Source organism: Culex quinquefasciatus, chromosome 2, assembly GCF_015732765.1.
Source record: "Culex quinquefasciatus strain JHB chromosome 2, VPISU_Cqui_1.0_pri_paternal, whole genome shotgun sequence".
NCBI lineage: Eukaryota > Metazoa > Arthropoda > Insecta > Diptera > Culicidae > Culex > Culex quinquefasciatus.
In genome coordinates this window covers 115,132,533-115,156,944 of record NC_051862.1, presented here as the reverse complement: position 1 = coordinate 115,156,944, position 24,412 = coordinate 115,132,533, and the positions used below count along the sequence as shown (strand labels likewise).

The 24,412-nt window shown below is 36.8% G+C and overlaps 1 protein-coding gene across 7 annotated transcripts in view; it reads left to right on the top strand.

Moving 5' to 3' along the window:
* Positions 1 to 389: 389 nt before the first annotated feature.
* Positions 390 to 24,412, top strand: part of LOC6053408 (junctophilin-1) — a 61,786-nt gene continuing 37,763 nt past the window's right edge. The window contains exons 1-2 of one of the 7 annotated variants that reach the window (XM_038251715.1): positions 390 to 408; positions 2,701 to 3,080. In XM_038251715.1, the coding sequence (XP_038107643.1) occupies positions 2,854 to 3,080 (227 nt within the window). In that variant the 5' untranslated portion in view covers positions 390 to 408; positions 2,701 to 2,853. The other 6 variants (XM_038251711.1, XM_038251712.1, XM_038251709.1 and 3 more) reach the window with 6 other exon arrangements.

The window sequence follows — 24,412 nt, the reverse complement described above, 5'->3', positions numbered from 1 at the left end:
TGAATTTTATCAAAAACTTGTTCTGCAGACTGTATATGTGATTTTAATTGAGAATATTTAAAAAGTCCATTATTATGCAATAATAATTACAATTTTTAAAGCGTTGTGGTTTTGATCTGAATATCAATTACAAAACATAACAAATTTTGATTTTTTTTTTGAAAATTTATTGGTAACAATATAGAAAGATGTTAAGTGTTTTTTATACTTCTAGGATCAACTTCGAGGGTTGAATGTAGGAAGCGTAAGTGTGTGGAAGGAAAAGCCAAAAAATTGAGCAAAATTGAGAGGCCTGCCAGTGAGAGGAGAAGAGCGAGAGAGCGCGCCCGCTGGCTGGTCTCGGAAAAATACAAGAAAACGAGATTCGTCGGCTGTGGAATGAAAAACTCCGACGCGGAAAATCCTATTGTCAGTAACGCTTGTGTATGTGTGTTTGTGCGTGAGCGTGCGTGTAAAACTGGTCTATATTTCTGTGTTCGAATGAGTGAGGCAAAGACGAAATGCCTATACGTGGGACAAATAATGGTTTTCGCCTGTATTGTCGAATATTTTGATTTGAACGTAAAAATACCTTTTCCTCGTCGAGAAACAATTTTCCCCATATGCAGAGGAATGTATATCAGTGAATTTTCCGTAGTGAATAAGCAGCATACATAGTTATTGGGCGAGTTTTTTTTTCTTTCTAATGCATCTTTGTGTAAAATTTCATGTGCAGAATAGAAATAGAACATTTTTTTTCGACAGGAAAAAAGGGATGATTCCATTGCCATCGGTCGCGTGTACGGTTTCCCGTGTGTGATTTAAGTTTTTTAACATCGAAAAAATGCTTGTTCCCCAAACAGAGTGATAATGTGTTTTATTGAGTGATTTCCAAATCGCGTTCGCGTGAAAAAAGGCCTTAGTAGGTGAAAAATCCTCGAATCCATCCCGCAAGCTATACACACTGAAACGACTATGAATGAGCTCATCTTTTTCTTGGTGTGGAAATCATATCTGAGGAATGCAAATGTGGCCTGCCTGATGTAGTGTTCGCCGTAATGTTATAGATTATTCTAGTGTTTTTTTTTATTTTCTCATGTGCCCGGCAGGCAGGCGAGGAAAAGAAAATGGGACCTTGAATGTATAAAATATCCAATAATCACATGAAACAACACCAGCCCTTCAACACACATGTGTGTCCCATTTTACAATGAATTTTAATGTATTGTGCGACAAGTATGTGTACCGAAGGGGGCAAGCGAGGAAGGAGAGCTCATATTGATTTGGAGAAAATAGTTGAATGAAAAATTCACTCAGAAAATTACGGAAGTGTGTATGTGTATAGTGAAATTTTTCAAAATCGGAACTTATTTTGCCACGATGTACACGTATTTTTTGCTAACCCTCGTTGTGCGGTTCGGAAGAAGAAAAAATAGATGATTGAAAATAGTAGAATTGCGCACGAAAATGGGATCGACAGTTGGGTATAAATATAACTGCTTCGGAGAGCAGAGATAACAGCGTTTTTCGCATTAAAATTTTGCTAAATATGGAATATCCAGAGGAAAATCCGTAGACAATGGTTTTAAATTGGAGGAAAAAAAATCTTCGACATTTTATGGTTCAGCTGAAAACTTCTCCCGTTTTGACGTACAAGCTCTCCTCAACCAGTCATCGGTACTTTCAGAAAACGTTTGCGGATCGACCAGAGTAGCTGATATTTATTTATATATGCCAGTGTGTTCTCATCATCATCGAGCAAAACGCTTTTCTTCGCCGTCGACGTCGTCGTTGTGTGTATGGTGTAGTGAAAGTTAGCGAACGACAACCGTCCTATGTGGAGGTTTTGCAATTATGTCCTTTACAAATGAGAACTTTGACCTGCGTGACGAGCTTGGCTTTGAAACATGTGACAACTTACAACAGATAAAAACATAGCACAAATGCTAATTTTAATTGGATTTTATGCAACAAACAGTAGCGGAAATTTGAACTACTTGGAGTGATTCAACTTTCGGAAAAAAGAAGTAACTCAATTCAACAAAATAAATAGGATGCATGACTGAAAATTTCAGCCCAAAAACCAAATCGGTTAACCGATATAATCCCCATGAGTCATAACCGACTCATGATACATGGAGTCGATGTTTGAAAGTTCTCAAAGTTTATTTGACCGTTATGGTCAACTAATAACTAAGTTAGACAAAATTGCCTTATCCTATAAAGATTTTCACTGGGTTTGAGTTTCAAGTATGGATGGACGTGTAATGAACAGTATCAAACATGTTTTAAATTGGTTAAATTGATCGAAAAAAGGATTTGTTTAAAAAGTACACATGAGCACGGAGAAAAAACAGTAACCTTATCCGAGATTTTCTATACTGTTACGTTCGTAGATCATGGTTTTTTTGCATATTTATTTTAAATTCGAGAGATTTTGATTTTATTTTGATGGAAAAACTCAGAAATTGTAAATATCGAATAATTTGTATTTGATTGATTCTTTGAAAAAAAAAAAAAGATAAAACGCTTCAACTAATTAGTACATTAAAACATCTAGATTTGCCCGGTGGAGATTTTTTGTTTCTGTTGGTTTTAGTTTCACAGTAGTTAATGCTAGTGTTTGTGTGCAGAAAACGAATATCATATTTGAATGATTGGCCCTAGTAAAATCAAGGAGAATTTATTAATAAAATGTTGTGAAAACTCTCCCGTGAAAAGTATGCAACACTTAGCATATGAAGTTAGAGGAAAATCGTTATCTGATGCCTTTGAGGACCGTGAAGTGCAGCATCAGTGCTATCAACTTGCTGAAAGTGTGTTGTGATCGGAACACGACGACTACCGACGAATAATCGAGAAGAGAATGTAAATATGGCTGGCAGTGGCCCACAGCAAGGAATAGCAGCAAGTCCTGTTGGCTCTGACGGGAAAATCAGCGGCGGCCGCTATGACTTTGAGGATGGCGGTACATTTTGCGGTGGATGGGAGGATAATAAAGCGCACGGTCATGGTGTTTGTACGGGTCCAAAGAATCAAGGTGCCTACTTTGGTGCTTGGCATTACGGCTTTGAAGTTTCGGGAATATATACTTGGCCTAGGTAAGTGTCTCCAGTAAATCAGAGGGCTTTTGTTAATTTGATTTGGTTAACCGCGGTGGATTTTCTTGAAATAATTCGAACTGTCAAAAATCCACCAAAGCATCTACCACATTGATCGCACAAAAATCTGTGGTAGAAAAATATCCACCGGTAGATGCTTTGGTGGATTTTTGACAGTTCGAATTATTTCAAGAAAATCCGCCGCGGTTAACCAAATCAAATTAACAAAAGCCCTCAGGTCTTCAAATTTGCATTGAGGATATTGTCCTTTTCGTTATTTAAACACTCCGTGGAGCTCCAGAGTGTGACTCCACTATGACTCTTTGACGTTGTTGACAAAGGGACAGTAGTGTTCTGAACATTTTAATTTTTTATTGAATGCACAGAAAAAAAATGATGCAGGCCAAGGATTGATACCTAAGAGCATGCAATGGCACTGACCTTGTTGCGTGCTCTTCGGTTGACGTCCACGTAAGGAACATCCTGGAAGGAGCGTAACTAACTACATCCGTAGTTCTGTTAGATCATCAGAATTATCTTGATCAGAACAGTATAGATCTGGTTCCTTGCGAGTGTCCTATTTTCTTACCTCCACGTTGGCTTGGTTTTCATGATGACCTAGCTGGTGGCCTGTGGAAACGGATCGTAAACCTTTGACCACCGCGGGTCAGAGTCGAGACGGCTAAAAGAAAGGGGCGCGACAATGTGGGGAAAGGGAAGTAATTTGTGATTGCAGACGGTATTGTTTTGATTCGCAGTATGTTGAGTCAACTGCTGTGGATGTACCTGAAACATCGCACAACGGGGTTTCTCTTCTCTTAATTCTCAGCTACCACCTATCTCCTATTTTTATTTTGCTCTTCTGATTCCCAATTCTTCACTGATTCTTCTATTTAATTCCCAACATTTGATTTTAATTTTACTAACTTTTGATTCTCTTATCCCTCAAAGCTTTTCCACTCTTTTCCATCAATTTATACTGCTGAAACAAACTTTGTTTTGATTTTTTTTCCTTAGAAATATACTTTTCCTTAATGTACTAGTAATATCAAGTCTATTTATCATTTGCCTAATCTTTTTTGATTTTATTGCGAATTTATTTATTTGAATAATTCTTTATCTGTCCTATAAATTATCATTACTATAATCTAAGCTTGTTTTGTATCTCTATTTTTTAACTATTGTCTAATTTTACATCTAATACATCTAGCTTCTCATTTTTACTCTTCAAAATACGCTCATCATTCTATTACTATTGATACTTGATTTTTATAAAATAAATTCTCTTTTACTGTCTATTGTTTTCAATCTTCACCCTTTTTTCAAACAAGTGAGGTTTGAGCCCTTACTCAATTTATGGAATTGTTAAAGGATTAACACAAATATTATTATTTTTTGGTAAACTTTTATAACATGCTTAGGACCAAAAATTGTAACAAAACACCGCGACAAAAGAAATAGCAACAGATAAACAGACTCAACAATAGGGAAAATTTCAGGAGAAAACAATACAAAGTAAATAACAATAAGTTTTTGAATTCAAACTAAAAATAAAACAGTTTTTGCTTTAATGAAAGTTGATAGGCACACTATAAATGGTTAGGCGCTTATACTTACATCAAACCCTACGTAATGTACCCCCCCCCCCCCCGGCCGAGTTAAAATGCGTAACCGGAAGAGAAGGTGTGTATGCCTGGCACGAACACTCAAAGCGTGTTCTAGCGTGCTGCTCGTACTGACTCAGAGCAAGGGTGAGATGTAGGTGTAAGGGCAGTGCGTGTTCGGCGGGAACCTTGTGCATAAGATCGGTCAAGGCCCGTTCTTACACTGAAAATTGCGAATTGCGAATGCACAGAAAAAAATGATGCATGGTGTCGATTTCTGGAAAAGTCAGGGAAAACCTGGAATTGTCAAGGAATATTATTTGACCTGGAAAAGTCAGGGAAAGTCAGGGAACTTTAAGCTGGGTCAGGGAATTTCGATGATCCTAAAAATATTACTACAAAATTTCATTTCTTTTTGAAAATTCACCCTTGATTATGTATTTGAATGTCTTCCAGGCCAAACTTTGCAACATTGATAATATTTATTTTTTTATATTGGTCAGCCCGGAAGGAACGCAGAACTCCATATAAAAAATGCTAAAGAAAAGGGTCACGATGAAAAGCGCGTAGCTTGTTTGCAATATGTTTAGGTTAAAAAATCAAATAATTTGGTTTTGATTTGGGTTTCCGTTCAACTGAAAATTACAAATTACTAGCGCACACAGGGTGGAACAATATGAGGCAGTAGGGTGTAATATGGTTGTATGGAAAAAAATAAAGTTGTCCAAATTTAGCGAGCACAGCAATTTTTCAGTTCCTTTTGGGGTCCTAAACAACTCCCCAAAGTTTGGGAACGATTGGTTTAGTCCTCACTTTGCGCAAAGCGATTCAATTTTCCATATAAATTTGTATGGGAAAAACAATTTTTTTGGATTTCGATATTTATAAAATCCACGTTTCACGCTGTACTAAAACCGGATTCATATTCAGATGCTCTAGAAGGTGCTCTACAACTTTCCCGAAGAGAGTATGGTGCTAACTTGCTCCTAAAAAAAGATACAGCGTGTTAAAAACTCGTCTAAAATGTGTTTTTTGCTCGAAAATCACGTTTTAGACGAGTTTTGAGGACGCTGTATCTTCTCTTAGGGACATGCTAGCACCATACTCTCTTCGGGAAAGTTGTAGAGCACCTTCCAGAGCATTTGAATATGAATCCGGTTTTAGTACAGCTTGAAACGTGGATTTTATAAATATCAAAATTAAAAAAATTGGTTTTTCCCATACAAATTTATATGGAAAATTGAATCGCTTTGCGCAAAGTGAGGACTAATCCAATCGTGCCCAAACTTTGGGGAGTTGTTTAGGACCCCAAAAGGAACTGAAAAATTGCTGTGCTGGAAAATCGATTTTGATATTACACCCTAATGAGGCAGTTGCCCCACCATCCTTTGTTCTAAAATTGGTCGTTTGCTTAGCATATAGGGACCATAGAGAAAATCATACATTTTGTCAGAAAATTTGAATGATTTCAAAAATGAAATGTTTACAAATTCGAATAATTGAAAATTAAAAAAAAATCTAAAACTCTAAAGCATAAAGATACTAAATTTTTGAAAATATTGAAATTCTGATATTTAAGAATTGTCGATTTCTTAATTTTTTAAATTCTTATTCTAAAATTCTAAAAAAAAATGTGAGGTTAGAAAATTTTCCAAAATTTCACTTTAGTATTCGTTATTTAAATTTTTATTTTTCTCAAAATTAAACTGAACTATGATTTAGAAATGATCCAAAGTAGTCTAATTTTGTGTAATTTAAAATGTAAGCAAAATAGTTACGGTGAAATGTAATTAAAAATTAAAGAATTAAATTCAAGAATTGAAGAAATAAAACAACAATTTATGGAATAAACAGGGTTGTTACGGACTACACTCAACTCATTTTGAAACATACTGACTCTGGATATTTAATTTCTTTAAAGTTTTGAGTAATGTTTTTTTTCCTTATTCATTTTTCTTTTATACTGAATACATTCAATTTTAATCTTGTGAATCTTAATCATATTTCAAACTTTTCTTGAAGACACAGACATTTGGATGTAACAAAAATTATTATTGAGCATGTTCCAGTGGGTGTACTGTGCTTCTATCCCAAATATGAGCTTGATTGGACGTAACAGAAGCTTCTCCGCCTTTGAATTTTAGATGGGATTCAACCAGTAGAAATATATATTTTTTTATTTGAACATTCTTAAAGAAAAATAAAAAAAATCAAAACATTCAAAAATTACAGCTCCAACATTCAAAACAGGATTATTCAGAAATTAGGAAAAATAGTATTTAAAAACCCAAAAAAATAAAATCATATTAAAAAAGAAATTAAAAGATCGGAATTTTTTAAATCAAAATTTAAAAAATCTGAAAACAAAAATCAAAGATATCAATATTCAGAAATAAAAAACCAAATAAAAACAATCAAGATTACAAAAAAAAATATTATTTTTAAATTCTTAAATTCATAAATTCATAAATTCTTAAATTCTTAAATTCTTAAATTCTTAAATTCTTAAATTCTTAAAGTCTTAAATTCTTAAATTCTTAAATTCTTAAATTCTTAAATTCTTAAATTCTTAAATTCTTAAATTCTTAAATTCTTAAATTCTTAAATTCTTAAATTCTTAAATTCTTAAATTCTTAAATTCTTAAATTCTTAAATTCTTAAATTCTTAAATTCTTAAATTCTTAAATTCTTAAATTCTTAAATTCTTAAATTCTTAAATTCTTAAATTCTTAAATTCTTAAATTCTTAAATTCTTAAATTCTTAAATTCTTAAATTCTTAAATTCTTAAATTCTTAAATTCTTAAATTCTTAAATTCTTAAATTCTTAAATTCTTAAATTCTAAAATTCTAAAATTCTAAAATTCTTAAATTCTTAAATTCTTAAATTCTTAAATTCTTAAATTCTTAAATTCTTAAATTCTTAAATTCTTAAATTCTTAAATTCTTTAATTCTTAAATTCTTAAATTCTTAAATTCTTAAATTCTTAAATTCTTAAATTCTTAAATTCTTAAATTCTTAAAGTCTTAAATTCTTAAATTCTTAAATTCTTAAATTCTTAAATTCTTAAATTCTTAAATTCTTAAATTCTTAAATTCTTAAATTCTTAAATTCTTAAATTTTTAAATTCTTAAATTCTTAAATTCTTAAATTCTTAAATTCTTAAATTCTTAAATTCTTAAATTCTTAAATTCTTAAATTCTTAAATTCTTAAATTCTTAAATTCTTGAATTCTTAAATTCTTAAATTCTTAAATTCTTAAATTCTTAAATTCTTAAATTCTTAAATTCTTAAATTCTTAAATTCTTAAATTCTTAAATTCTTAAATTCTTAAATTCTTAAATTCTTAAATTCTTAAATTCTTAAATTCTTAAATTCTTAAATTCTTAAATTCTTAAATTCTTAAATTCTTAAATTCTTAAATTCTTAAATTCTTAAATTCTTAAATTCTTAAATTCTAAAATTCTTAAATTCCTAGGTTCTTGAATGCTGCCATTTTTGTTACCATCTTAGATTAGAGAAAACCTGATAAAATTTGAAGTGTTTTTGGAGTTTTTTTTTGGTTAGAAAATTTTTTAGAAGAAGATGTAGCAAAATTCGCTTCGATTTTTCTTAGTGACGCTTTGGTAAGATCATCGAGTATGAGCTGTTTCTTAAATTTAAAACCTCAAGATCGAGAATTTATTACAATTTTTATTTTTATTTTTATTTAGATTTCATTCAGTTTTTAGATCTGAATTTCTATATGTTGAAAATGAAAATGTTTGTTTTGGCTTTTTCTTTTAGTTTACCTAATCCTAGAAAAATACATTTTCAGCGTTTCAAGATTCTGTGTTCTGAGATTACAAAATTGAATTTATTGTGAAACTCTTTTGTATGCTTGTCGCAAAATTATTTTTCTTAAAATGACGCGGATTTTGCGCGGATTGGGTTTTGGGATGGCGCGGATTTGTTTTCGATTTCTCCGTAACAACTCTGAATAAAGGAATTTGAGAGTTCAAGAATTTATAAAATATGGTCTCTTCAGAAAAGTTGTTTCCAGCATCCGAGATTTCATAGGGACTGTACAACTACATTTCACATATTTTCCCCAAACAACATTCAAGGGGTTACAAGGAGGAGTTCCCGTGGTCAGATCGAGCTTAAATTTGGAATCTATTCTAAAAAACCCAAATATCTAAGTTTGATAAATAATGACTATTTGAAATACTCGAGCAGGTTGTATTTTGTTTTAATTTTTATAAAATGAAAACAAATGTGAATGATCGTCTGTAGGCTCTGGTCAAGGTAGAAAAAAACATAGGACAATTTCATGGCTGCTCATTTTGGATGTTCGTTTAGAAAAAAATGATTGACAAAATAAAAAAAAAGTTTTTGAGTTTTTGCATCGTTAAAAAAATAAAATAAAAAAGTCATAGAATTTTTTCAATATTTTAAATTTCCAATATTCAAAAAATAAAATGCATGAAAATATAAAAACGCTCCAAACAATATGTTAGTAAAAAATAGAAAATAAAAAAAATGGTGGTCTGGAGAGGTCAGGGAAAAGTCAGGGAATTTTATTTTGGGAATTGGATCGACACCATGTGATGGTAATATTCATCAGGAAATGGTGACAGATTGTGTGTCAAAAAATGATAAATTTTACCTCTGAAAATGATGAATTTTCATCAGTTTTTGATGAATATTCTTCAGGTTCACATTTTTACACATTGTTTATGTAATATTACTCAAAAAAAAAGAGGTAATATTCAACCTACCAAATTTTCAACATTCCAAAATTCAACATTTTTTTTCTGTGTGTATACATTTTATTTTTAATTTTATAGTGCGAATGTCCAGTTTGGTGGAAACTGCGACTGGAAATGTAAATAAACAACTGCTGGTTGCCTAGTTTTTGGAAATATTGTTGACAAAAGTGTGAGAGAAAAGTGCGGGCCAAATCCAAGTTACAGTGCAAGGATCATTTACCATCATTTTTTTCTGTGTAGTTTGTACAGTCATCCCGCATATTCAGAACACTTTTGTAATAATTTGTCAATAGCATGCCAAAATTTAATGCATCTTTTCTATTTTTAGGACCTTTATTTGGACATTCTATTGCTATTTCACTAGTAAAAGTAGTACTTATAAAACAATTACCAACAATGGTTGATATGATGGAATTGTACAAAAATTTCATCTCTTTTTTAGATCCGGAGTAAAAAAGTACATCAATATCACTTAAGTGTACATATCTTGAGACAGAGTTGCCAGATTTTCAATGTTTGAAATCGTTGGAAAGGTTTTCTGATAACCTAACCAACGAAGGGTGGGTTGGTGGATCCGGATATAGTTTACATACATTAAAGTGAGATCCGGCTTCCAAAAAGTACATCAATATCACTTAAGTGGGCATATCTCGAGACAGGGTTGCCAGACCTTCAATGATTTGGACTCGTTGGAAAGGTTTTCTGAAAACCTAACCAACGATGGGTCGGATGATGGACCCGGACATAGTTTACATACATTTTAGTGAGATCCGGCATCCAAAAAGTACATAGTGACATTTATGTAGCCATATCTCGAGACAGGGTTGCCAGATCTCCAATGTTTTGAACTCTTTGGAAAGGTCTTTTGATAACCTTACCAACAATGGGTCGGATGGTGGATCCAGACATAGTTTACTTACATTTAAGTGAGATCCGGCTTCAAAAAGTACATCAATATCACTTAAGTGGCCATATCTCGAGACAGGGTTGGCAGAGCTCAAATGTTTTGAACTCGTTGGAAAGGTCTTTTGATAACCTAACCACGATGGGTTGGATGGTGGACCCGGACATAGTTTACATACATTTAAGTGAGATCCGGCTTCCAAAAAGTACATCAATATTTCTTAAGTGGCCATATCTCGAGACAGGGTTGCCAGATCTTCAATGTTTTACACACAAAAAAATATTTCCGAATGTTACATCATTTATGATGTAACACTTTTGCACGTCATTAAACATTTAAATTTAAATGTTATTTGATGTAAATTTGCAACAAATTATACGTAAAAACATGATTTTACGCGTGATTCAACCGTTTACGTCGAATCTCAAGTTTACATCTACTGGGTTTACATGTGATTCATTTTTTCCGTGTCGAGTAAATTCACATATTTTTTTCTGTGTAGGCTCTATGGAAAGGTCTTTTGATAAACTAACCAACGATGGCTCGGATGATGGACCCGGACATAGTTTACATACATTTAAGTGAGATCCGGATATATGTGAAAACACATTTTATACATAACTTTTGAACTACTTATTAAAACTTCAGTCTGTATAAAACTCGATCTATGGGACCCTAAACCAAATCGAATGCAACAGGTTCAGGTCAAATCGATTCAGCCAGTGCCGAGAAACATGAGCTAGTTTGTGGGTCACATATACACACACACACACACACACACACACACACACACACACACACACACACACACACACACACACACACACACACACACACACACACACACACACACACACACACACACACACACACACACACACACACACACACACACACACACACACACACAATCATTTGTTCAGTTTTCGATTCTGAGTCGATATGTATACATGAAGGTGGGTCTACGACGTTTTTATACAAAGTTCATTTTTAGAGCAGGATTATAGCCTTACCTAAGTGAGGAAGGCAAAACTGCATGTCTGCTTCATTCAGAGCAGCAAAACTTACTTACTTACTTTACTTTATCAGCAACAGGTCTATCGACCCAACGCTGAACTAATCGAAGATTTCCAGGATGCTCGATCTTGGGCCGCTCGTCTCCAGTCGCCCACAATGTTGGCCGCTCTTGCATCTTCGTCGACTGCACACAGCCAACGCGTACGAGGCCTTCCACGAAGCCAACGACCCCGTCCAGGTTCGCTGCTGAATATCGTTTTAGCCGCCCGCTCGTCCGACATTCTGGCTACATGTCCAGCCTACTTCAGCCTGTCGTGCTTGATGACTTTTACGATATCAGCATGTTTGTAGTCTTGGTACAGCTCGAAGTTCATGCGCCTGCGCCACCGGTCTCCTACTTGCTTGCCGCCGAAGATAGAACGCAGGATTCTCCGCTCGAAGACCCCAAGTGCTCTCTGGTCAGCCTCCTTTAGCGTCCACGACTCGTGACCGTAAAGAGCTACAGGGAGTATCAAGGTCCTGTACAGCGTGATTTTCGTAGGCGTCCTTAGGCTGCGGGACCTTAGCTGGCTACGAAGACCGTAGAAGGTCCTGTTTGCAGCACTAATCCGCCGTTTCACTTCGCAGCTCACATCGTTGTCGCACGTCACAAGTGTACCAAGATATACAAACTCATCCACCACCTCATATCTTTCTCCATCTATTTCCACCTCCGAAACACCATCACCTGCACTGCCACGCGCTCTGCCAGCAACCAGATACTTGGTCTTGGCAGTGTTGATCGTCAGTCCGATCTTCGCAGCTTCCCGCTTGAAAGGGACGAACGCCTCCTCCACTGAACGACGATCGATACCAATGATGTCGATGTCGTCAGCGTATCCAAGCAGCATGTGCGATTTAGTGATGAGTGTTCCGTTTCTTTGCACGCCTGCCCTTCGAGCAGCACCCTCCAACGCTATGATGAACTGTAAGTTCGAGAGAGCATCGCCCTGCTTCAATCCATCCAACGTAACGAATGCTTCAGATGTCTCGTTAGCTATTCGCACGCTTGATTTTGCTCCGTCGAGCGTTGCACGAATCAGTCTAATTAGCTTCGCCGGAAAGCCGTGTTCTAGCATAATTTTCCAAAGTTCGTTTCTTTTGACTGAATCGTACGCCGCCTTGAAGTCGATGAACAAATGGTGTGTTTGCAGGTTGTACTCCCGGAACTTGTCGAGGATTTGTCGCAGAGTGAACATCTGGTCCGTCGTTGACCGACCCGCTCGAAAACCGCACTGGTATTCGCCGACAAAGGTCTCGGTCAACGGTCTCAGCTTGCTCCACAGGATTCGGGATAGTACTTTGTACGCTGAGTTGAGGATTGTGATGCCTCGATAGTTGGCACAATCGAGTCTTTGCCCTTTCTTGTAGATTGGGGTGATGAGCCCGTCTAACCAGTCGGTCGGAAGCTGTTCTTCGCACCAAATTCGCTGGACGATTTGATGCAGAATCTCGATCATCCGCGCGCTCCCGTGCTTGAAAAGTTCGGCCGGAAGTCCGTCCTTTCCCGCGGATTTGAGCTCCTTTACGGCTTTTTCCACGTTCTCCAACGTAGGCGGGTCCACAGCTTTTCCATCATCCTCAACGTTCATCCTGTCCTCGACGATTCCCTCTCAGCTGTTGGAAGTGCTCCTTCCACCTGGCCGCTACCGCTGTCTTATCTGTCAACAGGTTACCTTCCCTGTCGTTGCACATAACAGGGGAAGGCGTCGCTTTCTTTCTTACACCGTTGACAGTTGCATAAAACCTCCGCTTATCGTTCGCGTTGTACTGTGCTAGAGCTTTGGCATACGTTTCCTGGCCTCGTTCTTCTCGTCCGTCACTCGCTGGCACTCCGCATCGAACCACCCTTTGGGTTTGCGTCCTCTGGTCGTGCCGATCACTTCGGTAGCCGTTGTGTTGACGATGCTCTGGAGGGCTCCCCATTGCTCGTCCAGGTTACCCGTAGGCGCGTCCTCGTTGATCCGCTCGTCGAGCTTCCGACAGTACTCTGCACGATTCGCCATTCGGGTGTCGCCAGGTGTGCTTCCGAATGTTCATGCGCGCAAAGAAGGTGCTACAGATAGCCATTCCTCTGGCTGCGGCGAAATTGACCAAACGTAGGCCGTTGTCATTCAGAGCAGCAAAACACTGCCTTCAAATTACTTGTTCCATAATTGTGGGATGTTATTGTGCCTCCCACAATTGTGAAACACATGAATTTAACTAATATTTTTACAAAAAAAAGTTATCAGACCATTCATAAAACATAACTAAGCTTGAGTTTCGTTGGTTTCAGTGCGCGAAGTCATTATTTTGTAAAAAATATGTACTCATGGAGGGAACCAAAGTTTGTTTACATCCGTAAGAAAAAAGTGTTCCAAATTTGTGGATTACTAGGGACAAAGTTTTTTTTTCAAAAGCTTGATATAAAGGTTAAAATTTACAGTTGTTAGATACAGCAATCGAAAGATCGCAAGAAAAGCTTTCAAATGAAGATAAAAGCGAATCATTAAGTTCAATTATCGATTTGTTATGATTTTTTGAACATTGGCCGATCTGTTAACTGTTCCGAATATGAGTTGTGAGTACTGTAGAAGCATTTTACATATCGTGTTTCATTCATCATTCTATTCAATTTACATTCTATTAAATTTACAATGGCGAAAGCAAAATATTATGAATCGAGATGACCCATGAGAGATTTATACGTAGAAAGCTGTGTATCGCCTTCCTGATCAAGAATACGATTCTAAATTTTCAATCGGTGAAAATCGCGTTTTGTAGATAATGTCTTTCATTGCCCCATGGCAATGACTGTCAATGATGGTTCTGAAATAGTGAATTGAAATGAAAAAACGTTACTTAATCCACCCTTAGGTGGTTGGTGCCTTCCTCACATTTAAGGGGTTACATACATGTAAACATGTAAGTCGGCCTGGGTTTGATCGCAAATTCTGAGACGAGAATTGTCTGATCACGCCTTCCGTCGGATGGGGAAGTAAATGTTGGCCCCGGTCTAACCATAGAGGTTAGGTCGATAGCTCAATCTAGGTGTAGGAGTCGTCTCCCTGGGTCCTGCCTCGGTGGAGTCGCTGGTAGGCAGTTGGACTCACAATCCAAAGGTCGTCAGTTCGAATCCCGGGGTGGATGGAAGCTTAGATGTAAAAAGAGGTTTGCAATTGCCTCAACAATCAAGCCTTCGGACATCAAGTTTCGAGTAGGAATCCCGTAAACGGGAACGCCAAGGCAATGCTGTAGAGCGAATAATTTGATTTGATTTGATACATGTAAATCGGCAAAAAGGTTGGTTTGAGCGTACACTTAAACTTTTTTTCAAAATCATAACAATATTCTTTTTCATCTATTGACTAAACTAATTTAAAGTCATTTGGTTGTAGCATTGCCCAGATATAGCTATTTGAAGTTAGAAGTTTCAAAAAACGGGTGCCACGATATCTCAACATTGCTTCGACCAAATCGGCTCAAAATTTTGGTGTAGACTCCTTAAACCGGTCCCGTGTGCATGACGAAGGCCGATTTTTAAAAATAAAATAAAAAAGAGAAAAAATATTTTTCTGTTTTTCACATAAAAAATCGCTTGTGGGGGCCGGCGCACTTTGAGCACTTGCTCTTGTTGCTGCAGTAGGTCTTGGTGTTTCCCAACTGCTGGCAGTTTTCGGAAGCCGAAGCTTGTACAGCTCAATGTAGTCCGGCAAAGCTGACCCAGCAAAAGTCACCCGGAACGAGGCAGAAGGAATGAACTTCTTCTGGTCACCATCGGTGGTAACGTTGCCCAATGGAGCACCCGCAGCCGAGCAGTTTTTGACAGTTCGCTCCATAAGAAATACATTGTAGAAAAAAGCAAAAACTGCTCGAATGGAAGTGCTCCATTATCGGCACTCGAGTACCTCCACTGCTGGAAGTTTGGGGTTCTTGAAGCGTCCCACAGCGTTTGTTAAGTCCCCCAGAGTCAAACCATCGTCCGTTACCACTCCGTCGATTTCGACTTTGTGGGCCGGAATCCAAACACGGTACTCAATGCTGAACCGCAGATCAGTTACGATCTGATTAGCTTGCACCGCGGAGTTCACGATCACGCGGAGCTTGCTCTTGTTCAGCTTGGTACATTCGGCCACCCCAGGGTAGTGCTTCTGCAAATCCTTGGTGATCTGTACAAAGTTTAGCGGCTTCTGTTTGGGCCGGAAGAAGACCACCCATTCCGTTTGCGATCCCTCTTGATACTGACGAGGACGAGGAATCGGTTTTTGAGAAAGAGGATTCAGGGGCGGAGGGAGATTTGGATCCGAATTCGGTACCGGTGTTTTAGGAGGAATTGGATCTGGATTGGGAGGAATCGGTTCTGGAGTCAAGGGAGGAATCGGTGGTTGAGGGGGAACCGGATTCGGATCTGATTTGGGACGCTTTCTCTTCGTCCTCTTAGACCCGACCGAGGATCCCCCTTTACCGCCAGCATCCTCATCCTTCAGGAAGTGGTCCCGGTTGGTGGTGTTTGAAGGAACTCCCGGAACAGAGTCCTCCATTTCCACGTCCTCGTCACCCTCAAGGGTTGAATCGAAATCGGATTCTTCATAGTCCGACTCGGTCGGATCCATGATTGTGGAAAAACGGAAGAAAACTAATCAAAACTAAAAATAATAAGACTAAAATAACGCAAAAGAAATGAGAGAAAAAAAAACTAAAAGGAAAAAAAAAACTATGAGAAAAAAAAACTAAACGCAAAAAAAAACTCGCTTTTCGCACTCACCACCGAACTGGCCGCACTGGCTGCCGCCCGCAGCGGGATGCGTGGGAAGCTCGTTTGCGCGCGCTTGTTGTTGTTGTTGTTGTGCTGCCTGCTGCCAGCCACGTAAACAACGGGGTTGTCTCCGACCTGGCCTGGCAGAAAACTGGCCCGCCGACCGCAGTCGACTCTCCGGGGCCGATTCCACCGGCCAACGACCGTCTCTAGCCTCAGCTGCCTCCGCGGCCGCTGCTGCTCACTCCTCCTGCTGCTGCTGCTCGGGTGCCGGAACTCGTTCCTTCTACGCTGCTGCACCGCCGCCGTGTCCACAACGGATCCACCGACCACCGGAACGTATCAGTCCGCTTGCAAACGCTGCAATTCGCCACCAAAAACACGCGAAAAAACACCTCGAAGGAGACGCACGTCAACGCGACTATTCGCTAGGACTTCTGCCGGAGCAATGAAATGTTTATATCTTTCGATAGCGATCGAATCTTCGATCTTCAATGTTTTAGACGCGGCTCTGACAGCTCCGAGAGAGTAGACGTGTGTGACGTGCGCGCTAAAGGCATCGTGCCTCGAGTTGTTTGACGGATGGAGGTGGAAGAGACCTCCGAGACGGATGATTTCCAACTCATCCCCGGAAATCGGAAGCGGAAGAAGACCCCTGAGATCACCGGAGTTGTCGTTGGAGAAGGAAAAGTGGAGCAGAATGTGCTCAATAACAACAAGATCAGCCCGCTAGCGGAAAACGAAAACAACAACAATGCCAGCCCAGCAGGAGGAGGAGACGCCCCGGCGGTTTCACCACCCGGCCAGTCGGCAGGTAAACAAAAGCAACCACCTTTGGTGGTGAAGAGCACCACGGATTTTGACAAGCTCGTGGCGATAGTGGAAAGTTGTAAATTTGATTTCAACCCGATTTACAAACTAACCCGATTTGGAACCAAGGTGACCTGCTTCTCTGTCAAAGATTTTGACAAGTTGCAAGAGCTCCTCACGAAGAAGAAAGTGGAATTCTACACCCACGAACGGCGGAGCGAACGAACTTATCGGGTAGTTCTTCGTGGTTTTCCTGATGAACTTAAACCGGACGAGGTCAAGTACCTGCTGAAGAGGGATTTCAAGCTGGACGCGCTGGAGGTGCATGTCATCAAGCGGAAGGAAAAGTCCACCGTGGACGAAACTCCGTACATTGTGGTGTTTCCCAAGGGATACACCAATCTGAAGAAGCTCTCTGCAATGAAAGTTGTGGCAAGCACTATCATCCGCTGGGAGGCCTACCGGAACAAGCGGCCGAATGTGACCCAGTGCAGGAACTGTTTGCAGTTAGGCCATGGGACCGGAAACTGCCACCTCAAGGGGAGGTGCAACAACTGTGGGGGTCCCCACAAGACAAACGAGTGCAAAGTCCAAGAAGCCGAGCCGAAGCGGTGTGCCAACTGCTCTGAAGCCCACGAAGCCACGGACCGCAAAAAAAAACCCGAATTGAATTGAAATTAATAACTTTTTGCAACAGCCTCCAACACCCATAATCCCTTAGGTAAAAAGTTATGTAATTTCATGGACTATGAGCCTACGGTATTATCTTTTTGGCCAATCGCAATTTTTCTCATAGTTTTAGGATTTTTCTGTAGCTAACATTTTACAACGTTAATTTTTGCCCTGTTTAATATTCTTAATCCTAGGGAAATTTCCACTTTACACGGAGAGACCGGCCAGGGCAAATCTAAGAAAATCTTGGTTAATTTAACTAAAAGTATGGGTTAATTTTTTACACAGCTTTTTTTCAACAATCGATTGTTGATTTTGTTAACCCAAAATTGCTGACCACCAGTAACTAAAATTAGCTAAAAAAATAGTTGGAATTGCCATTTTCGTTGGTTGAATGGCCGAAAAAATTCTAGCAGTCGACTGCTAGAATATTTTTTTCAGAAAATTAACTAATATTTTTTTGTTTTAAGCTGAAATATTGTGGAATATTCTGTAAAAAACAGGCTGGACCATACTTTTCAACTATTTTTCAACATTTTTTTTCGTTTTATTAACTGAAATATTTTTGCATGCTGCAAATTATTAGTGAATTATAACAAAACATTTCTTAATTAAACATAATTTATGTTAGTGTCGATATATATTTTCTTTAATTATCTAACGATACAGGCCGGGCTGAATTTCTAGCTATAATTTTAACTAATGTCTTACTTAAATACAGAAAAACATTCGTGCATGTAGTCAATAATTAGCTATTGTTAGCAATATTTTTATTGAATTTGCAGTAAATTTTATAATAATGCCTCACAAATTAATGCTGGGTGTTTTTATATTCGCATTTATTCTGCCTAAAATTTTAACTTTTGTACTAATTTGTTTTTTTTTGCATGAAGTTATTAAATTACTGTTAAAAGCATCAAAACAAAACTTTTTATTATCTGTTATTATAAAACATGTAAAGTTTGATTAAAGTTTGAAAAAATACGTTGCATAAATCTAAAAAATAATAATAAAACATATTACAAATTTTGTTAAACATATTTATAAAAGATGTTTAATTTCTCGTGAATTCCTTGAAGATATTTCACCAAGTAAGTTATTATGTTGTATAAAATTAAGTGTTGTATTCACTTACCATCACTGTGCAATCATCCGATAAGTCATCATCATCTACAACGGTCTCAGGTTTAGTTATTTTTCACACAGAATTTACACCAAAACGAACCATTTGCTGCAAAATCCTTAATTTTGTCTATAAACTGAAAAAAGGATCGTAAATAAATGTAATTATAATGAGGAAAGAAGAAATATCAATAATGCTCCGTTTCCTGAAAACAATATTTTGAGTTTTACTTACCAGTTTATTTAGCAGTCTTCTATTAACAGCATTTTTAAAATATTTCTATCTTCTTTTGTATATCTTTTATAAATTTTATTTTTTAGACATTTCCCATCATCTCATTTTTATTTTGATATTATGTGTACTCATTTCCATATATTTTATGGTTGATGATTCTGAAAAAAAAAATGGTTCATTAAAATTGTATCCATCGTAAGCACGAAGGTTTTTGATTATTCAGTTTTCTAATTAAAATCACAACAGATAAATTGCTATGTAAAAATAAATCCATACTTACTTAGATTAACCAACCTTTTGTTAAATTTGCCCGTGCAAGTATTGTCGTGCAAGAGTTCGCCCGCCTCTTCCTTTCACTGCCCTTCCCTTTCCTTAAAACATTGTCATGAAGTCCCCTCGCATCAGAGGTCCTCATTGCGAATGTCCTCGTCTTGTTCTTCATAGTTTATCACCTGCAAAGAAATCATCAACAAACTTACTCACCAATTGCACCTCCACAGTTGCAACAGTGTTCACTTCGATTTGCACTTCAACATTAGCCAAATAGTGTGATTTTCACCTTTCACATTCTCTCACTTCACAATTAACAACACAAACTCAACAAATCGACCGCTCTTGTTCGAATCCTGACTTCAAATGACAAACGTAAACAAACCCAAGTTCATCTTTTAAATAATCAACCAATTGATATTTACATTTAACCAAAAAATCTTGATTTTTCTAAAACCAAAGCTAACAGTCGAGCACGTTCATTCGAGTTCGGGAAATCTGTTAGCTTTTGCCTTTAGCATTTTCAACAAACAGGTTATTAAATTATTACTGAATTTTGGTTGATTCAACTGAAAATTGGCCGTAACAAGTACGTTTTTGTGAAATTTACGAAAGTAAAATCAACAATTTTAATTGTTAAAATTTCTGGGCACAGTCTCTCCGTGTAGGAGTTATAAATTTGATTTAGATAATAATTAATTAAAACATTTTTGTAAAAAAAATTAGATCTTGTTTATCCTGTGAACAATACGTCAAATTCTGTATCATGTAGGCGAATACCTGTTTTACCCCTAATACGACAAAATGTTAAAAAAGTATTTTAATTCATTTTAAATTGCATTTACCGTGGAATTTTCCGAGGATTCCGTTTATGCAAAAATTGAGACCAAAAAGATCCGTCTTGTTGACCTACTGGGCAAAAATTACGATGTAAAAAGTTTGTTACAGAAAAATCGTAAAACTATGAGAAAAACTGTGATTGGCCAGAAAGTTAATACCGTAGGCTCATAGTCCATGAAATTCTCTAACTTTTGACCTAAGGGAGTATGGCAGTTGCAAAGAGAGAAAAAAAAAAACAATTTTTAACAGTAATTTGCAAAAGCTATGAGAAAAATGCAAACCAAAATGACTTTTTGGCGGGCATTCAGGGGTTTGTTCCGGTGGGCATACTGAGCCTAAATCCCAAATATGAGCTTGATTGGACGTAACAGGAGCTGGCGCTCCACCCTTCAATTTTAAATGGGATTTAACCCGTAAAAAAAGATTTTTTCAAAAATGTCACTTTTCGAGGCATTTTGGCCACCGATGCGTTTGCCAAAAACATCACTGGCGTGTAGGCCAGATCCTTGCGCATCTTTTGGTATACATAACATTGAAGTTTGGAGGATCCTGGAGCTGGTATTTTTCGAAAAATCGGCCCCGGCAAAAAAGATATGCGTCGCACCTCGCGACGCCCAAGACGCCATTTGATTTTGCTGGGACCGATTTTTCGAAAAAATGCCAAACTTTGAAGGTCTGTACCGAGCTCCAGGATGCTCCAAACTTCAATGTTATATATACTAAAAGATGCGCAAGGATCTGGCCTACACGCCAGTGATGTTTTTGGTAAACGCATCGGTGGCCAAAATGCCTCAAAAAGTGACATTTTTGAAAAAATCTTTTTTTACGGGTTAAATCCCATTTAAAATTGAAGGGCGGAGCGCCAGCTCCTGTTACGTCCAATCAAGCTCATATTTGGGATTTAGGCTCAGTATGCCCACCGGAACAAACCCCTGAATGCCCGCCAAAAAATCATTTTTGTTACATCCTAATGCACATAGTACATTCTGTTTGATGTTTGATGTTTTTATGGACCTCAAACTTCAATGCCCGTTTTACCCCACTTCCCTTTGTCGTAAAGGGCTCATATTTGGTATGAGTTCATCTCATGTATAGATAAACAAAAACAAAAAGTTTCATCCAAATCGGAGCACCTCGAAACGACCTCTAGAACAAACCGAGCAAAATCTACAAAAACTGCCTTTTAATCTTAAATCTTGATTCAGAATGTTTCAATAAATAAATTGTTTTCTGTGTAGAAGCATTTTACATATAGTGATTATTTTTTCATTTCAATTCAATTCAATTCTCAGTTCAAAGTTGATTATCATGACATTTTCTTTTCAAATTCCTCACAAAATATACACGGAGAAACCGACCGGGGCAAATCTAAGAAAATCTTGGCTAATTTAACTAAAAGTATGGGTTAATTTTTTACAAAACTTTTTTCAACAATCGATTGTTGATTTTGTTAACCCGAAATTGCTGACCACCAGTGACTAAAATCAACTAAAAAAATAGTTGGAATTGCCGTTTGTGTTGGTTAAATGGCCGAAAAAATTCTAGCAGTCGACTGCTAGAATATTTTTTCAGAAAATTAACTAAAAATTTCTTGTTTTCAGCTGAAATATTGTCGAATCAAAAAATCAAATCAAATTATTCGCTCTACAGCATTGCCTTGGCGTTCTCGATTGCGAGATTCCTACTCGAAACTAGGTGTCCGAAGGCTTGATTGTTGAGGCAATTGCAAACCTCTTTTTACACCTTATCTTCCATCCACCCCGGGATTCGAACTGACGACCTTTGGATTGTGAGTCCAACTGCCTACCAGTGACTCCACCAGGACAGGACCCAGGGAGACGACTCCTACACCTGGACTGAGCTAACGACCTAACCTTTTTAGGTTAGTCCGGGGCCAACATTTACTTCCCGTCCGACGGAAGGCGTGGTCAGACAAATCTCGTCTCAAAATTTGCCACCGGGACCATCTGGGATCGAACCCAGGCCGACTGGGATATTGTCGAATATTCTGTTAAAAACTGGCTGGGACATATTTTTCAACCATTTTTTAACAATTTTTTTCGTTGTATCAACCGTAATATTTTTGCGTGCAGCAAATTATTAGTGGTTTATAACAAAACATTTCTTAATTAGACATAATTTAAGTAAGTGTTGATATATATTTTTTAATTATCTAACGATATAGGCTGGGCCGAATTTCTACCTATATTTTAACTAATGTCTTACTTGAATACAGAAAAATATTCGTAGATATAGTCAATAATTAACTGTTGTTAGCAATATTTTTATTGAATTTGCAGTAAATTTTGTAATAATGCCTCACAAATTAATGCTGAGTGTTTTATATTCGCATTATTTCTGCCTAAAAATTTAACGTTTTGTACTAATTTGTTTTTTTTTGCATAAAGTCGTTAAATTACTGTTAAAAGCATCAAAACAAAACTTTTTTTTAACTGTTGTTATAAAACATGTAAAGTTTTACTAATGTTTTAAAAAATTACGTTGCATTAATCTAAAAAAATGATAAAAAAGCATATTGAGCATACAGTATGTAAAAAAAGTATTTACACCCCTTGGGCACTATGCACATTTTGTGATGAAACATGTAAAAAATTTAAAGTTTGACAGGAACCTAGTACTACGTTTTGTTCAGAAACTCATGCCAAACATTTTGCTACAAAAAGCTCATGAAAAGATGATTTCTATAAAAAGTTATATAACAAATACTATTACGAAAATAAAAAGGTGCAAAAAAGTTTGTACACCTTTCGAAAAATTAACATAAATAATGTTATTTGTTGACAAATCACCATAAATCCAGTCTCCCAACTCCAAATAGGCATCCTTGACTGATTAAAAAATAATTTGGATTGAATATAAAATTTACTAACTACTTAGTATAAAAGTTTAAATAACTCTGAAATTCTATATAAAACTTATCAAAACTTAATTTTGCAAACTTTTAATTCAAATAAATGTCAATATATTACCATAGAATTGCTAAATAAACATTTTGGAGTGGGCATAACACCGTTTTGGGGTATTTGTATCGATAGAATAGATTTTTCGTTGGAATTTCGTACCAACCCGGAATTACGTCGTCGGAAAATCCGCCGGCATCGAACCGGTCCACAATTCACAAGTCAACCTATGTGGCATCGGAAAGGGCATAAAATTTCCGATCTTCTGATACCCATACATCCAGGTTTTCTATAAAACCTACGTTTTTAAATACCTAGGTAAAAACGTTGTTATGGTTTCGTTTGAGCAACCTGCCAAAAATGTATGGAATTTCGTAATTTTTGTTCTCGTGGATCAAACTTACTTTTTGCCCAGGTATTTAAAAACGTAGGTTTTAAAGAAAACCTAGATGTATGGGTATCAAAAGATCGGAAATTTTATGCCCTTTCCGATTCTACATAGGTTAACTTGTGAATCGTGGACCGGTTCGGATGCCGGCGGATTTTCCGACGACGTAATTCCGGGTTGGTACGAAATTCCAAGGAAAAATCTATTCTGTAGATACAAATACCCCCAAAACGGTGTTATACCCACTCCAAAATGTTTATTTAGCAATTCTATGGTAATATATTGACATTTATTTGAATTAAAAGTTTGCAAAATTGAATTTAGATTAGTTTTATATTGAATTTCCAGAGTTATATAAACTTTTATACTAAGTAGTTAGTAAACTTAATATTCAACCCAAATTATTTTTTCAATCAGTCAAGGATGCCTATTTGGAGTTGGGAGACTGGATTTATGGTGATTTGTCAACAAATAACATTATTTATGTTAATTTTTCGAAAGGTGTACAAACTTTTTTTTGCACCTTTTTTATTTTCGTAATAGTATTTGTTATATAACTTTTTATAGAAATCATCTTTTCATGAGCTTTTTGTAGCAAAATGTTTGGCATGAGTTTCTGAACAAAACGTAGTACTAGGTTCCTGTCAAACTTTAAATTTTTTACATGTTTCATCACAAAATGTGCATAGTGCCCAAGGGGTGTAAATACTTTTTTTACATAGGGCACGTTAACCATTAGTGGACCCCTTTCCTATAGTGGACCCTCTGAAGCGTTTTTGATGAAAAATTCAATAAAATCACAATTTCAAGCGTGTTGTTGTCTACAAATCTTTTATTTGGCATGTTCAGCATCATTTAAAACAATGTTGACTGACATTGAATCGTCCTTTTCACCAAAATAAGTGTTTTGAGTTCGACATCTGAAATCAACCATGGCCACTAGCATTTTCACAACAAAACAGCATTTATATTTTATCATTGAATTAACTATCCAATCATTTTTGACTGATCATTTAACTTCA